At 28.1% G+C, this 17,539-nt stretch overlaps 1 protein-coding gene across 1 annotated transcript; it reads right to left on the bottom strand.

The window, feature by feature from the left end:
* Window positions 1-1,227: 1,227 nt before the first annotated feature.
* On the bottom strand, window positions 1,228-13,609 carry LOC132919380 (mucin-5AC-like). Its single transcript, XM_060980957.1, has 6 exons — window positions 13,451-13,609; window positions 7,141-7,281; window positions 6,488-7,081; window positions 4,467-5,196; window positions 2,797-3,265; window positions 1,228-2,034 (listed from the first exon to the last, which is right to left on the bottom strand). Exons 1-6 carry the CDS (start codon window positions 13,454-13,456, stop codon window positions 1,557-1,559), a joined length of 2,418 nt encoding a protein of 805 aa, XP_060836940.1. The 5' UTR covers window positions 13,457-13,609; the 3' UTR covers window positions 1,228-1,556.
* Between the last annotated feature and the right edge of the window lie 3,930 nt (window positions 13,610-17,539).

Below are 17,539 nucleotides of genomic sequence, written 5' to 3'. Positions count from 1 at the left end.
GATTTCGAGCGAAGGGACGAGTCCAAGCAGCTTCCATTTCTAAAGCCATTTCTAAAGATAGTTTATGTTTTGATTGAATTTAAGTAGTTTCTATTACAAGTAGGTATTATGTAATTATCTTGATTCGATCAATTGAAATAATTTTCGCCAAAACATAGCTCATAGCTTATATAAATCAATATTAATTTAGAGTAGATTTGTGTGAATAATTATAATAAAAACAGAAAAATTTCTCAAGATTATTTTAAATATTTTGAAAATTTAATAGCGTTTTATTACTATCTAGTAATAATCAATGTGTAATAGTAAAAATTTCCAAGAATCTACGATTAATATTTTTAGAATTACAAATTAATAACTATAAAGTTGTTATTTTTAATTTAAAATTTAGATACCCAATTTTGTCAAAATTTCCATAAAAATAAATTGGATGTATGTATTTTCGATATTTTTAAAATGCTGTAAGATAAACTTATGAGGAATCTTGTATAATAACTTATTTACAATCAAAAATTTAATAATCCGCGATTCAAAAAATATAAAAATAAATACAACTTATATTTATATTAACAATTAATATATAATAAGAGTATTGTTATTAAATTAATTAATTCATAATTTACAATTATTCACGTTTAAATATCAACAATAGGTAAGTTAAAAACTGTATTGTATTAAAGTATTTTGTTCTCGATAAAACAAAAAATAATAAATAATCACTGCAAAGAAGAATGACGGTTACATAATACTCTGGAACAACCAACGTTTAGCGGCGAGGTTTAAATTTGACACAATACATCATTTATATATAATATACAATATAATATTATACTTATTATACTTACTTCATCATCCACCGTCACACGACGGCCTTCAGAATTTAAAGTGTACACGGATAGTCTCTTAATAATAATTTCCACAATATGATGTCTATTATACGAACATATAGACTGGTACTTACAGTTAAGATTATTATAAATCGGTATGATTTATTTTTTCAACATCATCATAATAATAATGCGCGTCGTGCGCACACTTTCATTGGGTATACATTATGAGTAGGTATAGTATATAATATAATGTATTATATTTTAGTAAAGTAAGTATTTATATGGCTATAAACCTATTTATATTACGAGCATTTAATGACGTGCTGGTAAATAAATAATTATTTTGGATAAAAATCACTAACAGGAACACGGTATATAATAACTACATAAAAAAATGTATGCTTTTAGACGGTATGGTTATTATTATTATTATACTCAGTAATTTGTATTTAAATACGTTTGTGTAAAAAAATTACATAATCATGGTTCAATAATATTAATTAATAATTACAATAGGCACGTATTTATAGTCTTTTGAAATTGGCTGGCAACCCTGCCGATCTTCGGTACTGCGAACAGATCGCCGTGTTCAGTCATCGTGGAAATTGGCACAAATATATTGTACAAAGGCAATGTTGGATGGCTTGTTATTGAAAGAACGAGGAAAGTAAGTAAAGAGACCATTTCCGGAGATAGGGGAATGGCGGGAAGAACATCGTGGACACCTTAAGCTGTTTCGGCGGCTGGAACTTCACTGCTGCTCTCGACCGCAACATCCGGAGTGGATGTCGACTGGACGGAAACGTCAGCGGCCGCGGCGGCGGCAGTGGTGGAGGAGACGACCGGAGCGGCGGTGGACGATACGTCGAAAGTTTGGAAAGCGGCAGCGTTGTTATTGCCGGTCACCAGTCCGGGATACGGCACGAACGATTGCGAGTATTTGAACACCTGGCTGTGGAGCGGATGGTCCAGAGACGAGATGGAAATCGGCGTCTGGTCGGACTGCACGACTGTCTTGGTGAGCGGTGTCAACGAGGGCGATCCTTCGACCAAGTAGCCTTGATGGAATTGGGTTCCGAAGTTATTGAACGCGGACTCGGGCGAGTACGAGGCCAGAGATGCTTGAGACGACAAGGCGGACACGGACGGGTGGTTGTAGAACTTATATGTGTCCAGGGGCGAGCCGGAGTTGGATGGGTCATACCTGAAAAATATACGTACAATTTGTAGACGTGAGCCGAGGCGTGACGAGTAAAATTACATAATAATAACGTATACGATATAGATAAGAATAATAATACCACTGTATGACTCGGAAGTTATTTGCTTATATTTTGTTCTATTGGCAGAAATAGGCTCACTATAGTATATTGATGAGTAATATTATTATAGTTATAAATCCGTTTCAGCCTTCAGGACGCGACTAGTATTATTTGGCAATTCATTGTTTATCGTAAGTGCAGAGTTACGATATATTTTATGTATATTTAATAATTACACACAGCTACTTAATAAAAAGATTTTTTTTATTATTTTGTACCGTGTGCAGAATGTATAAAAACACGACCGACGTTTTTTTATTTATAGAAACCCGCATTTATTATATATCCTGAGTTGGAAACTATTCAGAATACTCAAATTAAAAAGTTTAAAGTTATTTTTTTCAATATGTTTTTTTTTTATACTAGTATATAATAAGAAAATTTCATTTTAATTATAACAAAATAAGTACAATTTTGTTTGATTTTAACAGCACTGTATTATATTTTTGTATTTTTTTTTTATATACTTAGACTTCTTAACTTTAGAAGTCTAAATATTAGCGTGTATTGCTTATTCGTTTCGTTTTGAATCTTTCTAAAACGATTAAAGCCTAAATTCCGCCAGACATGTCGCTCAAAAATGACTAGGCAAATCACTTATAGTATAGGTAAGTATTATGTAACTCCGGTTATTATATACTTACAACAAAGGCAACTGTCCGTTGAACGGGTCATCTTGGATAATTTGTACAGTATTTAACTTCGGCTGTGATACTGTGATTTTGCTGGATTGCGATTCAACAGTTGTTTTCTTCTCTTCGCTCACGGCTTTGACATCACTTACAACCTTGTCTCCAGTTTCGAGTTTGGTAGCGATCTCAGCCGACGGATTGCTGAAAGTGCTCTCGGTGATTTTAACTGTTGGGTCTGCGCTTCCGACAACCTGGCCAGACTGTGGGACATTGGTTCCGAAACTAGCTGCGAACGCCTTCAGTTCTTCATCCGAGAACTTGGGAGCATCGAAGTAGGGGTAGTACGACGGCTGTTGGACACCAACGGACTGTCCAAAGTTCGGTGGGAATCCTGATGCACCGAACAGACCCAGAGAAGACGTGTCCGATATGGATCCGAAATTCGAGTTTTGTAGTTCGACGGGTAGACCCGGCAGGCTCACTGCAGGGACAAGATAAGTACTTATAATTTAAACTTATAAATTTGAAATTCACAATAGTGTTCAAAATAGTTGTTGGACAACGATTTTCGAACATATTGATAGGTACCATATATTATATATATATATATATTTTTCGCTGAGATTATGATCAGGGTTCTAACGTGATTCTTTATTATTAATTTATACAAATTTACAAGAAGTACGCCCATGAATTAAATATATTTACCACCGTGAGCTTAAAATAACTAATCGTACGAAATCTTAATATTTTATTCATATAATCATTTTTATAATTATATTTTATTATTCATAGGTACTAAAATAGTATGTTTATATTATATTTTTACAACGATCTCACTAGATATCACACTGTTAGTGTGCACGGTCAGTATTATAAATATGATAACAATCGCAGCTATACTCATCAAATGTATAATGAACTTGTGCTCGAATATTATGACGCATAAAACCGTGCCAACAAAGATTAATCAAATTCACTGCGGCGTATTTACGAACTACCGAACTGGCGTGATTCAGACTTGCCAGTTTTTTGTTTGTATTTGAACAATATAAAATTTCAGTTATTTAATAAGAAAACATAAACAATAATATTCCAAAACGGTACATTGGCCTCGTTAGATAATATTACGCACTGGAGGTGATCTTTGTAATAATTATTTGTGAGCCGAATGAATTTGGTAAGTCATTGAACGCTATAGCGGTCAACTCGAATGTTTCAATTGAATTTATAATAAATATAATAATGAAACAGACGAGCGGTCTTATGTCGGACGAGATTAGGTTTTAATTGAATTTGAAATTACCGCACGAAATGTTTAATATTTGCGGGCAACTGTATAGTGGAATTACTCCGAAGTGACGAGGCATTTTACCGGGCGTGAAATAAAAAATATGTTCGTTTCAAATTAAATTTTTAAACGTGTCCGATTTATTATCATAATATACTCTAGGTACGTTGTGAAATACGATTTAGTGGTTATAAACGTCGTTATGATTAACAACAACCTCGTGCTTTAAATAAAATAATGCGCGTTTCGATTACTATGCGTACAAATAATACGATTCCGCTTTTTTTTTAACGATTTTTACGTCTTATAGAGCGTTGACTCGTCCTCGCTTACGTCACTAAGATTCTTTATTATCATAAAGTGTACGGAAAAACCAAAAAAATCTACTCACCGGTCGGAACACCGGCGTTGGGTTTGTTCTCCGTGACTAGTTCGGATCCGCCGACGGTGGACGATTCGCTCGGGTCGTTTGAAACCTCAGCCGGTGCGGCGCTCGAGGTCTCCTTGACATCTTGGGCTACCACGACCGAGCCGAGTTCCACGACGGGCTCTTGGTTTTCCGGGACGGATGCGATTTTATCGTTATCGGCGCTGCTGATGGGTTCGTTGCTCTCCGACGGTGGTGCGCTTTGTTCGTTGGCCGGGGCGGCGTCCTGGGCCGCGGCGGGCACTTCATTGTTGGTCGCTACTTCAGCCGCGGGCACTTCATTGTTGGTCGCTACTTCAGCCGCGGGAACTTCATTGTTGGCCGCTACTTCGGCTGCGGGAACTTCGTTGTTGGTCGCTACTTCAGCCGCGGGCACTTCATTGTTGGCCGCTACTTCGGCTGCGGGCACTTCATTGTTGGGCGCTACTTCGGCTGCGGGGTCTTCGGCAGCAGAGACTAAACCGGTAGTGATCTCCTCCTGAGCGGGGCTTTCAGGCGTCGCTTCCGACGGCTTGCCCGTGACCTGATCGGATTTCTGTTGCACCGTTGCCGATTCATCTTGAGCCGAAGACAACGGGATGATAGAGGTAGTGATTTCAGCTCCACCGAATTTTTTTTCCACGTCTACGGCATCCACCGGAACGACTGTAGTGGGTGCGCTTTTCACCGACGGTATTACGGTGCTGACAAAAGGCTGAATAACAATATATCGTATTAGGTTTATTAAGGTATTATTAGAAATAATACTTTATCAGTGGGTAATCAATTCTACCAAATAATGTGTTTTTGGTTTATGCCTTTATGGTCGTAATTAATATCATTTAAAATAAAAAAAAATATGCTATTTCGACTCTATCGTCGTAATCTTTATAGTTTTAACTAGGCTTTTAAATTAGGAAGGGGGTCGAGTCTTCATGTATCCCCACTTACGAGTTACTTTAATCTTATAAGTTAATCGGTCGAAATAACAATATGTGATAAAATTATAAGTGATACGTTTTAAAATTGTAGTATTTTAATTTTATTTATACTAGCTAAGATATTTATACCTAAATTTTCATATCAAGTTTCTAAAAGTATATTGATAATTTAATATGTTTTAAAAGTTTAAATCAGAAAATTCTAAGTATTCACAAATTTATTAAACTTTTAATTATACTATAACTATAATGTTTTACTTTTCACATTTATATAAGCATAAATAAGTAATAACCTTACAATATTTAATTATTTTTAAACAAAATAATCATTCTTTAAACCTAATAATACACTAATAATTAATAGTTATTTAATTTTTGTAAAATAGTTTGAATATATAGAAAATATATCAACAATAAACATACATAATATATTATTATATTATGCAATATAAGCATTACAGCTAAAATAAATAATATATTATTATATAAAAAAATCATGTAGGCAGCAGATTAATATGGAGATGTATATATTAAGCAATGTGAAAACTTATATTGAAATTGAAACTGCAGACCATCCTCGGCGAGTAAAAAAATATCAAGCCTATGGTAAATTACAATTATCACGTAAATTGCAACCAAAACTTGTTTTCATTTGACATACTTTTTAATAATAATATTTTACATCTGTTATGGATATGAATCGTGATTAGAGAATAGATATTCGTCTAAAAAAAAAAAAGCCTAATATATATACTACAAACAAAGTGCTATGATGTAATTTATGTTAATTGTTTCATTTGAATGGATAAAACTAAGAAGAAAAGAAACAAATCCAAAATAAAGCCAAATAAAAAAAATATTTGTTCAGCCATTATACAGGTGTTATATAAGCAAATATGTTATAATAACGAATAAGTACAAATTGTGCCTCAAAAGTTACAACCCTAAGAGTCCTAATGGGTCTAGAAGTTTATTGAGGTCTTGAGATTATTCAGTCGAAGACCACATACTTAGAATCACGCATTATGATATTGTATGATTTATTTTTGATAATTTTAGCCATACCTGAACTGGTGGGAAGTTTGGTACTGGATATCCGAATGATGGCGAAGGAAATCCAAAGCTGGTTTGTTTAGGTAATCCGAATTCGGGTAAAGTCGGAAAAATTGGCTTGCCTAAAAACGTATCTTTAGGTTTTGATTGTTTAATATTGTGTTCTGCAGGCACAATAGCAGAGGAAAATTCAGGTCCGTGATATGCTCCAAATTGGTGTTCTTGGAAATATTTGCCCGGTTGATTGAAATCGGCCAATCCTGGGAAATTCTTATTGAATTTTTTTGCTGGACCAAACTTGTATTGATTGAACGTTGGCTGGACCGGTGCTGGTAATGGTGGTTGGAAACCAAATGGCTTGTGGTTAAGTTCATCAAAACGGTAAGATGGAGAGGAGTAAGCCTCTGGTCCTTGATAACCACCATGGCCGGGATATACAACAGGTCCTGGGTATCCAGGATAAGGACCAAATGGTTGATAATTTGTCCTGAATGGTTGTTGATAAGGTTGATAAGCTGGTTTAAAGTGATCAAATGGGGCTCCAAAAGGCTTTACAGGTACAGTATTTTGTCCAAACACTGACTTAAATTGGTCTGCTTGATAAGGCTATTAACAATTACAACCGTAAGAATTTGTGTACACAACATAATTAACATTTAACTTACTTGATTAGTCTGTGTAGAAAATGGTTTTATGGTTGGTTTTATTTGTGATTTGATTTGTACTGATGGGTTAAGTCCAGAAAACTCAAATGTATTACCATAGTTTGCTACACTTAAGATAGTCAACCCCAACACAATGGTCAACTGAAAAAATAAATTAAATAATGAATATATTTATTTAAATTACTGGTCATAATATTATTTCCTTATTCCCTACAAAAATGTATACTGCTGTTGATTTAGTCATCTATGTATCCTACTAGGTAGGTGCCTAATTAGTAAAATATACAATTTTTTTTATTTATAACAATTATTATTTTAGATACAGTGCAAAAAAACGGAAGTTGCAAATTAAAATTATAAGTAATTTATATAATATATAATTGAATAATTCATTAATTGATAATAAATTATCAATTATATTGTTAGGTATAAATATATATAATATTATAAGACTTAATACTAAGTTTATTCTATTATTAGTAAATACGTAATTTTTCATAAAACCTTTAAGATTTATAATAACTCATATTTTTTGTTCTTGCTTCAATTATTTACTAAAATATACTACTGTTATATTTAATTGAATAATTTAATATGTAACTTCCTACGACTTAGCACTAAATAGTGCATCTAAAAATAAATGAATTTACATATTTATTTATTTATTTAAATTTCATATAATTACAAGCTATGTACCTACATCGTACATGCATAAACACAATTTAATTGACCACATAATATAATAGTGGTGTGTTTCGAGATAATAATATTAAATAATTCGAGCTTTCAAGGTGAAATCATTATCTTTTTACAGATAATATAACATTATATTATAATATTATAACCTGTACATATATTCCACGATATTTGTCAGTATTGTGACAGTACTTATTATACAAGATCGTAAATGCTTTTTTTTTTTAAAACTGGTCTGCCTAATTTGATATTCTGCCAGGTTTTTTTGCTTATTTTGTAAAATTTAAATCAAAAATTGCACTTTGATTTTGGAAAAAAATATGTTTAATTTGTGCTTTAATCATAAAAATTTATTTTTGCATTTTATATACTATAAATTGTTATGTCGATGATAAATGCTTAATTTGTCACACTATTGGAGTAAGTAAGTACCTAATTATATATTTTTAATACAGCGATTGATGATCATAAATAATATCATATATATATATATATATAATATATTATATATAGCACATAACATCCATTTGCATAATTTATAGTATTAATTATATGATTTCATCAACAACATAATAATTGTACCATTTTTACATTTAAAGCATTTAAAAAAATTTAATTGCAAAGGTCATAAAAAAATATATAGTTTCAACACATAATTCCTAATTATCATTTTTCGATTAACTTTATATAATATGTAATTTCAAAGTAATTAAATTATTTAAATCATTTTTGTTATTAGACAATAAAGCGAAAGTTGTGAACACATTGCCATATAATAATGGATCTTGTAGTTTAATATATCGAGAACAATATCATATTATTATATTGATGAACACAAATAGATTTTATTAAAATCATATTTTTTTAATTTAAAATATTTATTAAGGCAATTTTGCTAAAATAATTCAGGATATAAACACAGTGCACACTATTAAGTATGACATATTTTATAATAACAACTGGAGTCTGGAATAAATTGGAATAATAACTATTATAACTTAATTTTATAAGTTAAACCCACATTATGTATTAACTTATAAATTATATTATTTTTTTGTTTTTGAAAGCTACATTGCATCAATTACTTAAATGTGTATCAATGTAAAACATTTTAAGCCGATTATATTATTTTAAGTTCCTTACAGGGTGCTAACTTGGTATAGTCATTTTTTATATAGCTTAAAATCTACATCATAATAATATATTCATACGAATATCATTACATCATAGTTATAGCATTTCTGACATTATTTTTGCATATTTTAATAAAATAAAATAAATACAAATATCGAACGATCAATTATTTTTACATCAATATTATATTAAATACCTTGTTACATTAAATAGTGGGTATGAGCTACACGTTTTCAAGTAGTATGTCCTAAAAGAGAGTGAACATATTAAATGTTTTTATTATTAAAATATATTCATATAAATTACATAAAACGAAAAGAAAAAAAATGAAGATGTTACGGGACTAGTATGTAAATTTAGATCATGTCAACATTTTTATGTAAAGAATATCCAATATCCATAGGTTACTGTGTAAATATATTTCGGACAAGGATAAATACAATCACCGTCCAGACACGTTTTATGGACATACACGAAGTTTGCTTATTTCTCGCTTGTAGTAGCCGGTAGGTATCATCGTGTGATTATGATATTTTAAATGTTATTAGAAAAAACCTTGTCCTTGGTGTGGGTAAATCTAAAACTGTTATGAAACGAAAGCAAAATTATCTCTATCCAATCAACTAAATCGTCATCGTCAGCATGCCAAATTATTTTTATAGACAGAAAGGAACTATTGAGCAAAAGAAACAATTTTACATTGGGCGTTTGAACATTTAGCTCCATCAGAATTAATAAATTAATTTTGTTCCGTTCATAACCAGGATAATATCTTATATTATCACGTACCTATTATATGATATATTATTTTAATTGAAAGATGCGCTAATAATCATTCATAAGATCATAGCTTGTTATTAATTATTACATACATGATATTTTGTTAAACGTGCAAAATAACAATCGTATTAAACTCCCTAATAATAATAATAATAATATAGGTATCAATAAGAATCAAAAAATTTGCATCGTCATTCGTAGTAAATGATTAAGTAGATGTTTAGTCGCACTAAGCAATGAGTATTTTAAATATTTGAAAAATTGACCATCACTCTAGACGTGTCTACATAATATTATATAAAGGTCGGTTACCTTATAGGTACCTTTGACACGCTTTTCGTCTGTGTTGGTTGCGAGATGATTTGCCAAAACAGCTGAACGATTTATTTTCAAACTGTCTGTCATCATCGGTGTCAATCGAAATGTTTATCAAGTCCAATGAGTCGAAGAATACTAGATGTGATGATAAATTTTCTTGGCAAAGCTTTTCATCCATACATTCATCGTCAAATTGCCGAGAATAAATTTTAACCTTTTGATGGTAGTTAAGTGATAACTATTTATTTGATTTCTCAAATCAGATGGAATAATGCTCAACGTATTTTTTTATGTATTTTCAAAGTTCTTTCAATATACGGTTACATATAACTTTATTTTTCCTTTATAAAATACTATTTACATTAATATATTTATCCGATAAATATAACTAATGTTAATGACAATGATGAAAGTTATGATTATTTTTTTCCATTTTTAATATTCATATTTTAATTATATATAACTTGAAAAATATGCAATGACTAAAATATTGTAATTTTAATTAAAACAATACCTATGTCTTAGTTATTTTTTAGTAGAATTTGAATGATTTACCATTTATTACAAGGTGTAATATTTATTATTTTTTTGTATTACAAATACATACTAAATATACTACATTAAAATAGTGCTGTCCACAACCTCTATATTATAATAGATATATATTATATAAATAACTTATTGATTACATTTTTTTTATAAATAGGTATATTAATTTTTTACTCAAAATTGTTGATTACAAGGATTAGTAAAAATTCAAAAGTAATTTGGTTATACCTACTATTTTTATATTTTAAATTTTAATTACTTTTTAAGTAGTTTTAAAATAGCTCGCATATCACGAAAATTATAATCTTTCTATTCTTTGCGGATTTCCTAAATCTTCTCCATACATCCATCGTGCATTTAATAGTTAATAATATGTACATTTATAATATATACGTAGGAGTAATCATAACTCATTTCCGTGACGCCTTAACATGTAATAAGGCGTTGCCCAACAAGAATACTTGTTGAAAATACATCAATTTGGTTCACTATTGTAGAAAATGAGTTGAGTTCCATTTAGATAAACAACCACATGTACATGTATTATTGAAATGTATTATTATTTACACAGGTAAAGGTGCTTAGTTATAAGTTAGTAAGAATAATAAATAATCCTTTTTAAAGTGATCCTAAATCGATATTGGTTCAAAGAGACGCTTGATTTCGAAATGACAGCTATAGAGCTATTTTGAGTTATTATTTTTATGATATACGTATTCTATAAATGGCGGGCGCAGTAAAATTATTGAAATTTGACTTTTTTTGATTCTATTACTGTTGACCTCAGATTCAGAGGTCTAACAATCATTATTGCTGCTTGTTGTACGGTTCGCTGAACGGAAAATGATCGTTTCATAATAAGATATTATTCGGTTATAATATGAATATTATCCACCAACGCTATCGTGATGATCACACAAACATAATAAGGCGCGTTGCTAAATTTTATGATTTCGACTATGTAGGTCAAATTTGTTCCAAACCTTTTATGAATCAAAAATATTATAACATTCATAACTAATATGAAATGTTAAATTTTTACATTATAAAATGTGGCAAATTCCCAATATTTTAATATATGCATTAGAAAAAAATCATTAAAATGTTATTGGATTACCAAAGAAAGGTTTTCATAATAAACTTATAATATCAACAAACTTAAATTATTTTTTAGTTGTATGAAGTTACTTTTAGCTTAAAAAATAATCATTATTTTGAAACATAAATCAATGTAGAATTCAAAAATAAACGAAAAAGATATTTAAATACATTTGTTAATTATCTACCTACTATAATATTACAACAATTTTATAAAAAAATGAAGTATTTAGTACGGTTTAGTAATATTATTTTATATATAATATATACCAATTAAATATTTATATTCGTTGCAAAATAAATAAATAATTTGTTGCATATTACTATTATTTAATGAATTGAAAAATTGCTCTTATTATACTAAATTATGAACTTTATAAACATAAACTAACATATTCGAGTACATATTGATTTCTTTAATAATGTATAAAAATATTATAAATATGTATATATTTATAATTATAACTTGTTGGACAAGTTCTTTTTAACTTTATGAAATGTATTAACAAATACAGTATATTTTAATTAGTACAATATATTTAATTAATTAATAAATGAAGTATGATAAACATAATTTTTTTAGTACATTTATTTAAACATCAGTTTTAATCAATAATATTTTTATTTTATTTATATTTATATTGAATTTTAGGTTTTATGGGTCGATTTTCTTTAATACTAAAAATAAAGAAAATACATAGAATTTTAAACACTTCTGATGTATAATAATAGACATTAATATATTTAAAATCAGAGTGCCATTGATCGAAGTCTCTGTTTAACATAAATCTTTTTATACCATCCTGTTATAGTAGGTGCTTATTTATTTATACTTATTAATAATAGTAGAAAATATTTTATTACAATAAATAATAATATATTGTATTTATATACATTTTGTTCAACGATTAAACATATAGATAACTGTGCTAGTATACATTCACTCTTAGATCTTTACAGTAGGTCTAAGGTGTAATGTATATTATTGTAAAATTCTTAAAAAAAAACAACTGGTAACCACCTATAACCCATATAATATTGGCTTAGGTGATTAAAATCTAGATATATACTACCTTTTACTTTATGCAAATGCATGTTAATAGATTAAATATAATTACAATTTAACCGAATAACTCCTTCTAAAGTTATGAGCTATATAAGCTCAACAAATTTCTTATTTAGTTAAAGCTATATTTTACAATGAATGTCCAGAATTTTTCAAGACAATTAATTACAATTAATACAAATATTGAACATAGATTATTTAAGTGTTAGAAACTATAATCAAATTATTTTTTATTCTAGTATATTAATATTATAGATTGGGAAGTTAAAATCAGCCTATTAATTGTATTAATTTACCTATAGTAAATTGGTAAATTAAAATCTAAACAGCCTTGGTTATAGGTTAATTGGTAAGTTAAAATGTAAACAGTATTTAAGTTTACGAGTATTTATGTGTACCGAATCATAAAATTGCTAATAATATATTATAGGAAATTTTCGTAAAAATATTACAAAGAAAAAAAATGTTATTTTTACATTTTTATAATTAGTAAAATAAACTAATAGTTTTTTTTAAAAATCATTTTCCGGTTTTGTATAGTAAAAATAATATCGTGCATTCGTCCATAGTATATAATATTATTCAGATGATCAGATGTATTATTCTACATTAAAATTACTATAATAGGTGTTTTAATATTTCAGGTTACAGTTAAAGAAAAATACTTACAGCCATCGCGAAGAAGTCCACAGAAGACTTTTACGGAAAATAAATAAAATAAAATTCGAACGCGGTCCACGTTCAGCACCACACACAATTGTCTCCGGATAGGAATTAAAAGTTATTTAATACCGGTTTTTGTTTATATAGGTACGGCTGTAAACAGGTAAGGAAACAATAATATATAATATTGTAAAAAAAAAACTCACGCGCACACACTCACACTGCACAGACGCGCACGCACACACATATGCAGACGAGTGCGATGGCGAACCGGTAGGGAGATTGTGTGCGATGCTGTGTGCACCGCGGTGGCGTTCTCGCTATTTCTCAGAAACGGGCTCGACGAGACAAGGACACTTATAAGACATATTAGACACTTAACAATATTATTATTATTATTGGGGGTCCGGATGTTGATGTACTACAATAATACATTTATAAGCTGAAAAATACAAAAAAATGCCCTAATGGCCTAATAAATTGTTTGATCTAAATACTCGCAAACACTAAAAATAAACTGTTAGATTAAAACATTTTTTTATTGATTTTTAAATTAATAATAATTTATTATAATTTATATTGGTACATTTGTATTTTGATTTTAGTAAAACTGCAGTGAAACTAGTTTTAAACTAAAAAAAAATGTTTAATATTTGTTTTAAGTATTTTTGTAATATATGTATGGTAAAATTAAATTAATTTTAATACTTTTCATGTAATATTCATACCTAAACATTTTGATGAGTTGTATTTTTTCATTCCAATTTTACTTATTGGGTAAAAAATAGTGAAAAATTCCCTAAAATTTCAACACATAATGACCTAAAAACGAAAAAAAAAAATGTAAAATAAAAATTATTTATGTAGATATGTGTGTTTTACAAACACATTTATTTAAACTAGAAAAGTATCGTCTATTATGTTTCCAAAAGAAGATGCAAAAGTCATCAACATTCGGGTTCCAATTATTATTATTATTATTATTATTTGGTATATTATCATGTCCGCGAGAAAGATGGGTACACAACAATGACAATATTAACAATTGTGATACCTATAGTATCAGTGTTGTATACCTGAACAGTGAACACCTGTACTATGTGTTATGAATCAATTGACGTTATTTAGGTATATATTATTTAATCTAACTCAAGTCCATAGCCAGATCACAATTTTCTTGTAGAACAAAAAGGAACGAAATATTCCATATGTCCTCATTCTGTAACCGGTGTCTTATCTTAAAAACTAAACACATTACTATGTTAACTTTTCAGAAAGTAATATATAACTATTAAAGTATTAACGATTAAGCAATTTAACAATATGTATTGTTTAAATATTCGTTTAAAGTATGTAAATATCCTATTCGCTTTTTCCATTTTTTTCTTGTACGTCTATGTCATGTAAACAAAACCTTCACATTCTGAACTAATCAGATTTGTTATGTTTAATCATTCTTATATCACGAAAAATAAATTTAAAATTTAAAAATATTTTAAATATTTTGTTGACATTGAAATTGTTATTTGTGCGTGGTTATAAAAAACAATGAGTCTTAAATTTATATAATTTAGATTATAGACGATTCAAAGTCTTGAAGTACATCAAATAAAAATATTAAAAGCATATACCCTAAAGGTGGAAGCATGTTGACTCATAGGAAATGTACAAACTCTCTAATATGAACTTAATGATAATTTAATTTCAGGGTCAAGAGTGAACTAATAGTGTTATAGAAGGGAGTTATAGATTTAAATAAAATAGTAAGATAATTTATAGGCTATTATAGTTTTCAATTTTATTTAACAAAAACAAGTTTTGCATTATTTGTTATGATGAATTTTAATAATTTAATACTCATGTATTGTGTTTTTGAAATCTTATTGATTTCTTGATACCTATAGTATCTGGAAAAATATATTTATTTTGCTTTTAATAACGATTAATGATTTAGCTAATTGGTGAAAATATAATAAATACAAATTGTTTATTCAAGTGTATTTTAGTATTTTGTATACATTTCTAAAAGAATATTAAGAACAATAATATGTTGTAATTTATTCGAAGGACTTGTAAAATTAATAGTAATATACTCGTATTTACAGGGATATCTAAAAGTTTCAGTAATAATTTAAAATAGTCGTCAACCTTTTTATTTAAATATATATTGTTTGTAAATCCTTGACGACTCATCTATATCTATAATTACCATACAAGACAATAATATATAATATTTTTTTATGAGAAATATCAATAATGATTTAAATGAAATAGGATTTTAATTTATTAAACTACAACATAAAGGTTTAGTTATAAAATGTATGTGTAATTTTTTTCGAATCTATACGATATTATTGTCAGTTGACGGATGGCAAATACGTCTGGGTTGCATGTTCTATCATTATTGATGGTCAACTAATATTTTTTCATGGGCAATTTTAAATATATATACTTTTTGTAGAATATAATTTTAGTCGAATATAATATATTATTATTTTTATTTTATAAACTTACTAAAAATACGAAATATTATTGATGATCATATTCATATTATATCATTACTTGTGTTTAACACGCTAACATACTATAACTCATATAAATTCGAATTTATATGTTTTAAAACCAGTTTTATCTGAAGATGTTATCGGCATAATCTTTAGTATTTATTAATATTTACCAACATTTTGTTATTTTTTTTAATTGTAAACTTAAACACTAAATCAAGAAAAATAAAGTTGAAAACACCTAAATATTAGTGTTTATCCACTGTAAATATGAACCGACTATTAGAATTTAATAATAAACAATACACGATCTATTAAAAGTATATATATTCTATGATTTATTATAGAAGTAAAAACTTACTAAAAATACATACACAAACATACAAAAACATCCTAATAATGATTATATTGTTTACTATGATTTATTGTTGCGATAAAATATCTTAAATTGATACATTGTACCCATTACCCATACTAACTATAAATGATAATTCTTAGTGAATAATAATACAACTTAATAACTTAATACAACACAGATTTATACAATATTATAACACATCATGTTATGTTTAATGAAATATAACTTTGCAAAAGTCATGACTTTGTTTTTTACAAACACGTAATTAAAGTAGACGTTTAAAAGAATTATAATATTTATTGTAACCAATAAATTATTTTGGATGGAAAATAACACGTTTTTTTAAATTAATTCATAACATAATACATATCCTTGCTCGATATTACATATTATATTTACATTATTTTCCTTACATACTTAATATATTATAATGTTTTACACGATTAGTAAGAATTATAAATATAAAATAATTAAATATAATGTTTTAAAAATCCCAATGCAAGTTCAAGGTCATTAGTGGTGTTCTAACTAAAACCACTACCATAAGAGTATAAGACTCTACAGTAGGTATACTGAAAGGAAATTGATTTCCATTGGTTGTTATTGTTGCAGTATATAATTCAATGCATTAATTAACGTATATTCATTTGTTATTTTATAATTGTATTTTATTTAGGTGATCACTAAGGACATTTTTTATACATATGAAAAATCGTAATCTTATAAAATGGCAATAAATGGAAATTTATTTAACTCAACTGAAATAATTTATAGTAGAAATTTAAGACATTTTTTTTTTAAGTTACCGATGTTTGATTAGTTTTTAAGATTTGCTATTCAGGATTTTAATAGCTTATATTTTATAATATTTAAAATAAATATTTCAATACAAATGTGTTTATTTAATTGATGTTTAATATTATGTTTATGACCGGTTTTGATGTTGCAATCACTCTCATTTGTACCATTAATCATAAAATTAAATCAAATTACATATTTTCCCAGATACCAAATATTTTCCGTAATATTAGATACCAACAATATGTTTACTTATTTTTGACGTTAAGGTCAAATCTGAAATCACCACGCCGGAAACCACTATTGTAATCTTCGATTAATATACCCATGATTCATATTTTTCGAGTGACTATTGCCTATATTAGTATAATATTTTTTATAACTAATATAACTTTATTTATATTTTGTATACCAGGTACAAGGTATATACATATT

Source organism: Rhopalosiphum padi, chromosome 2 (genome assembly GCF_020882245.1).
Source record: "Rhopalosiphum padi isolate XX-2018 chromosome 2, ASM2088224v1, whole genome shotgun sequence".
Classification (NCBI taxonomy): domain Eukaryota; kingdom Metazoa; phylum Arthropoda; class Insecta; order Hemiptera; family Aphididae; genus Rhopalosiphum; species Rhopalosiphum padi.
The sequence above is the reverse complement of the archived record's forward strand: the minus strand, read 5'-3'. Positions and strand labels throughout refer to the sequence as shown.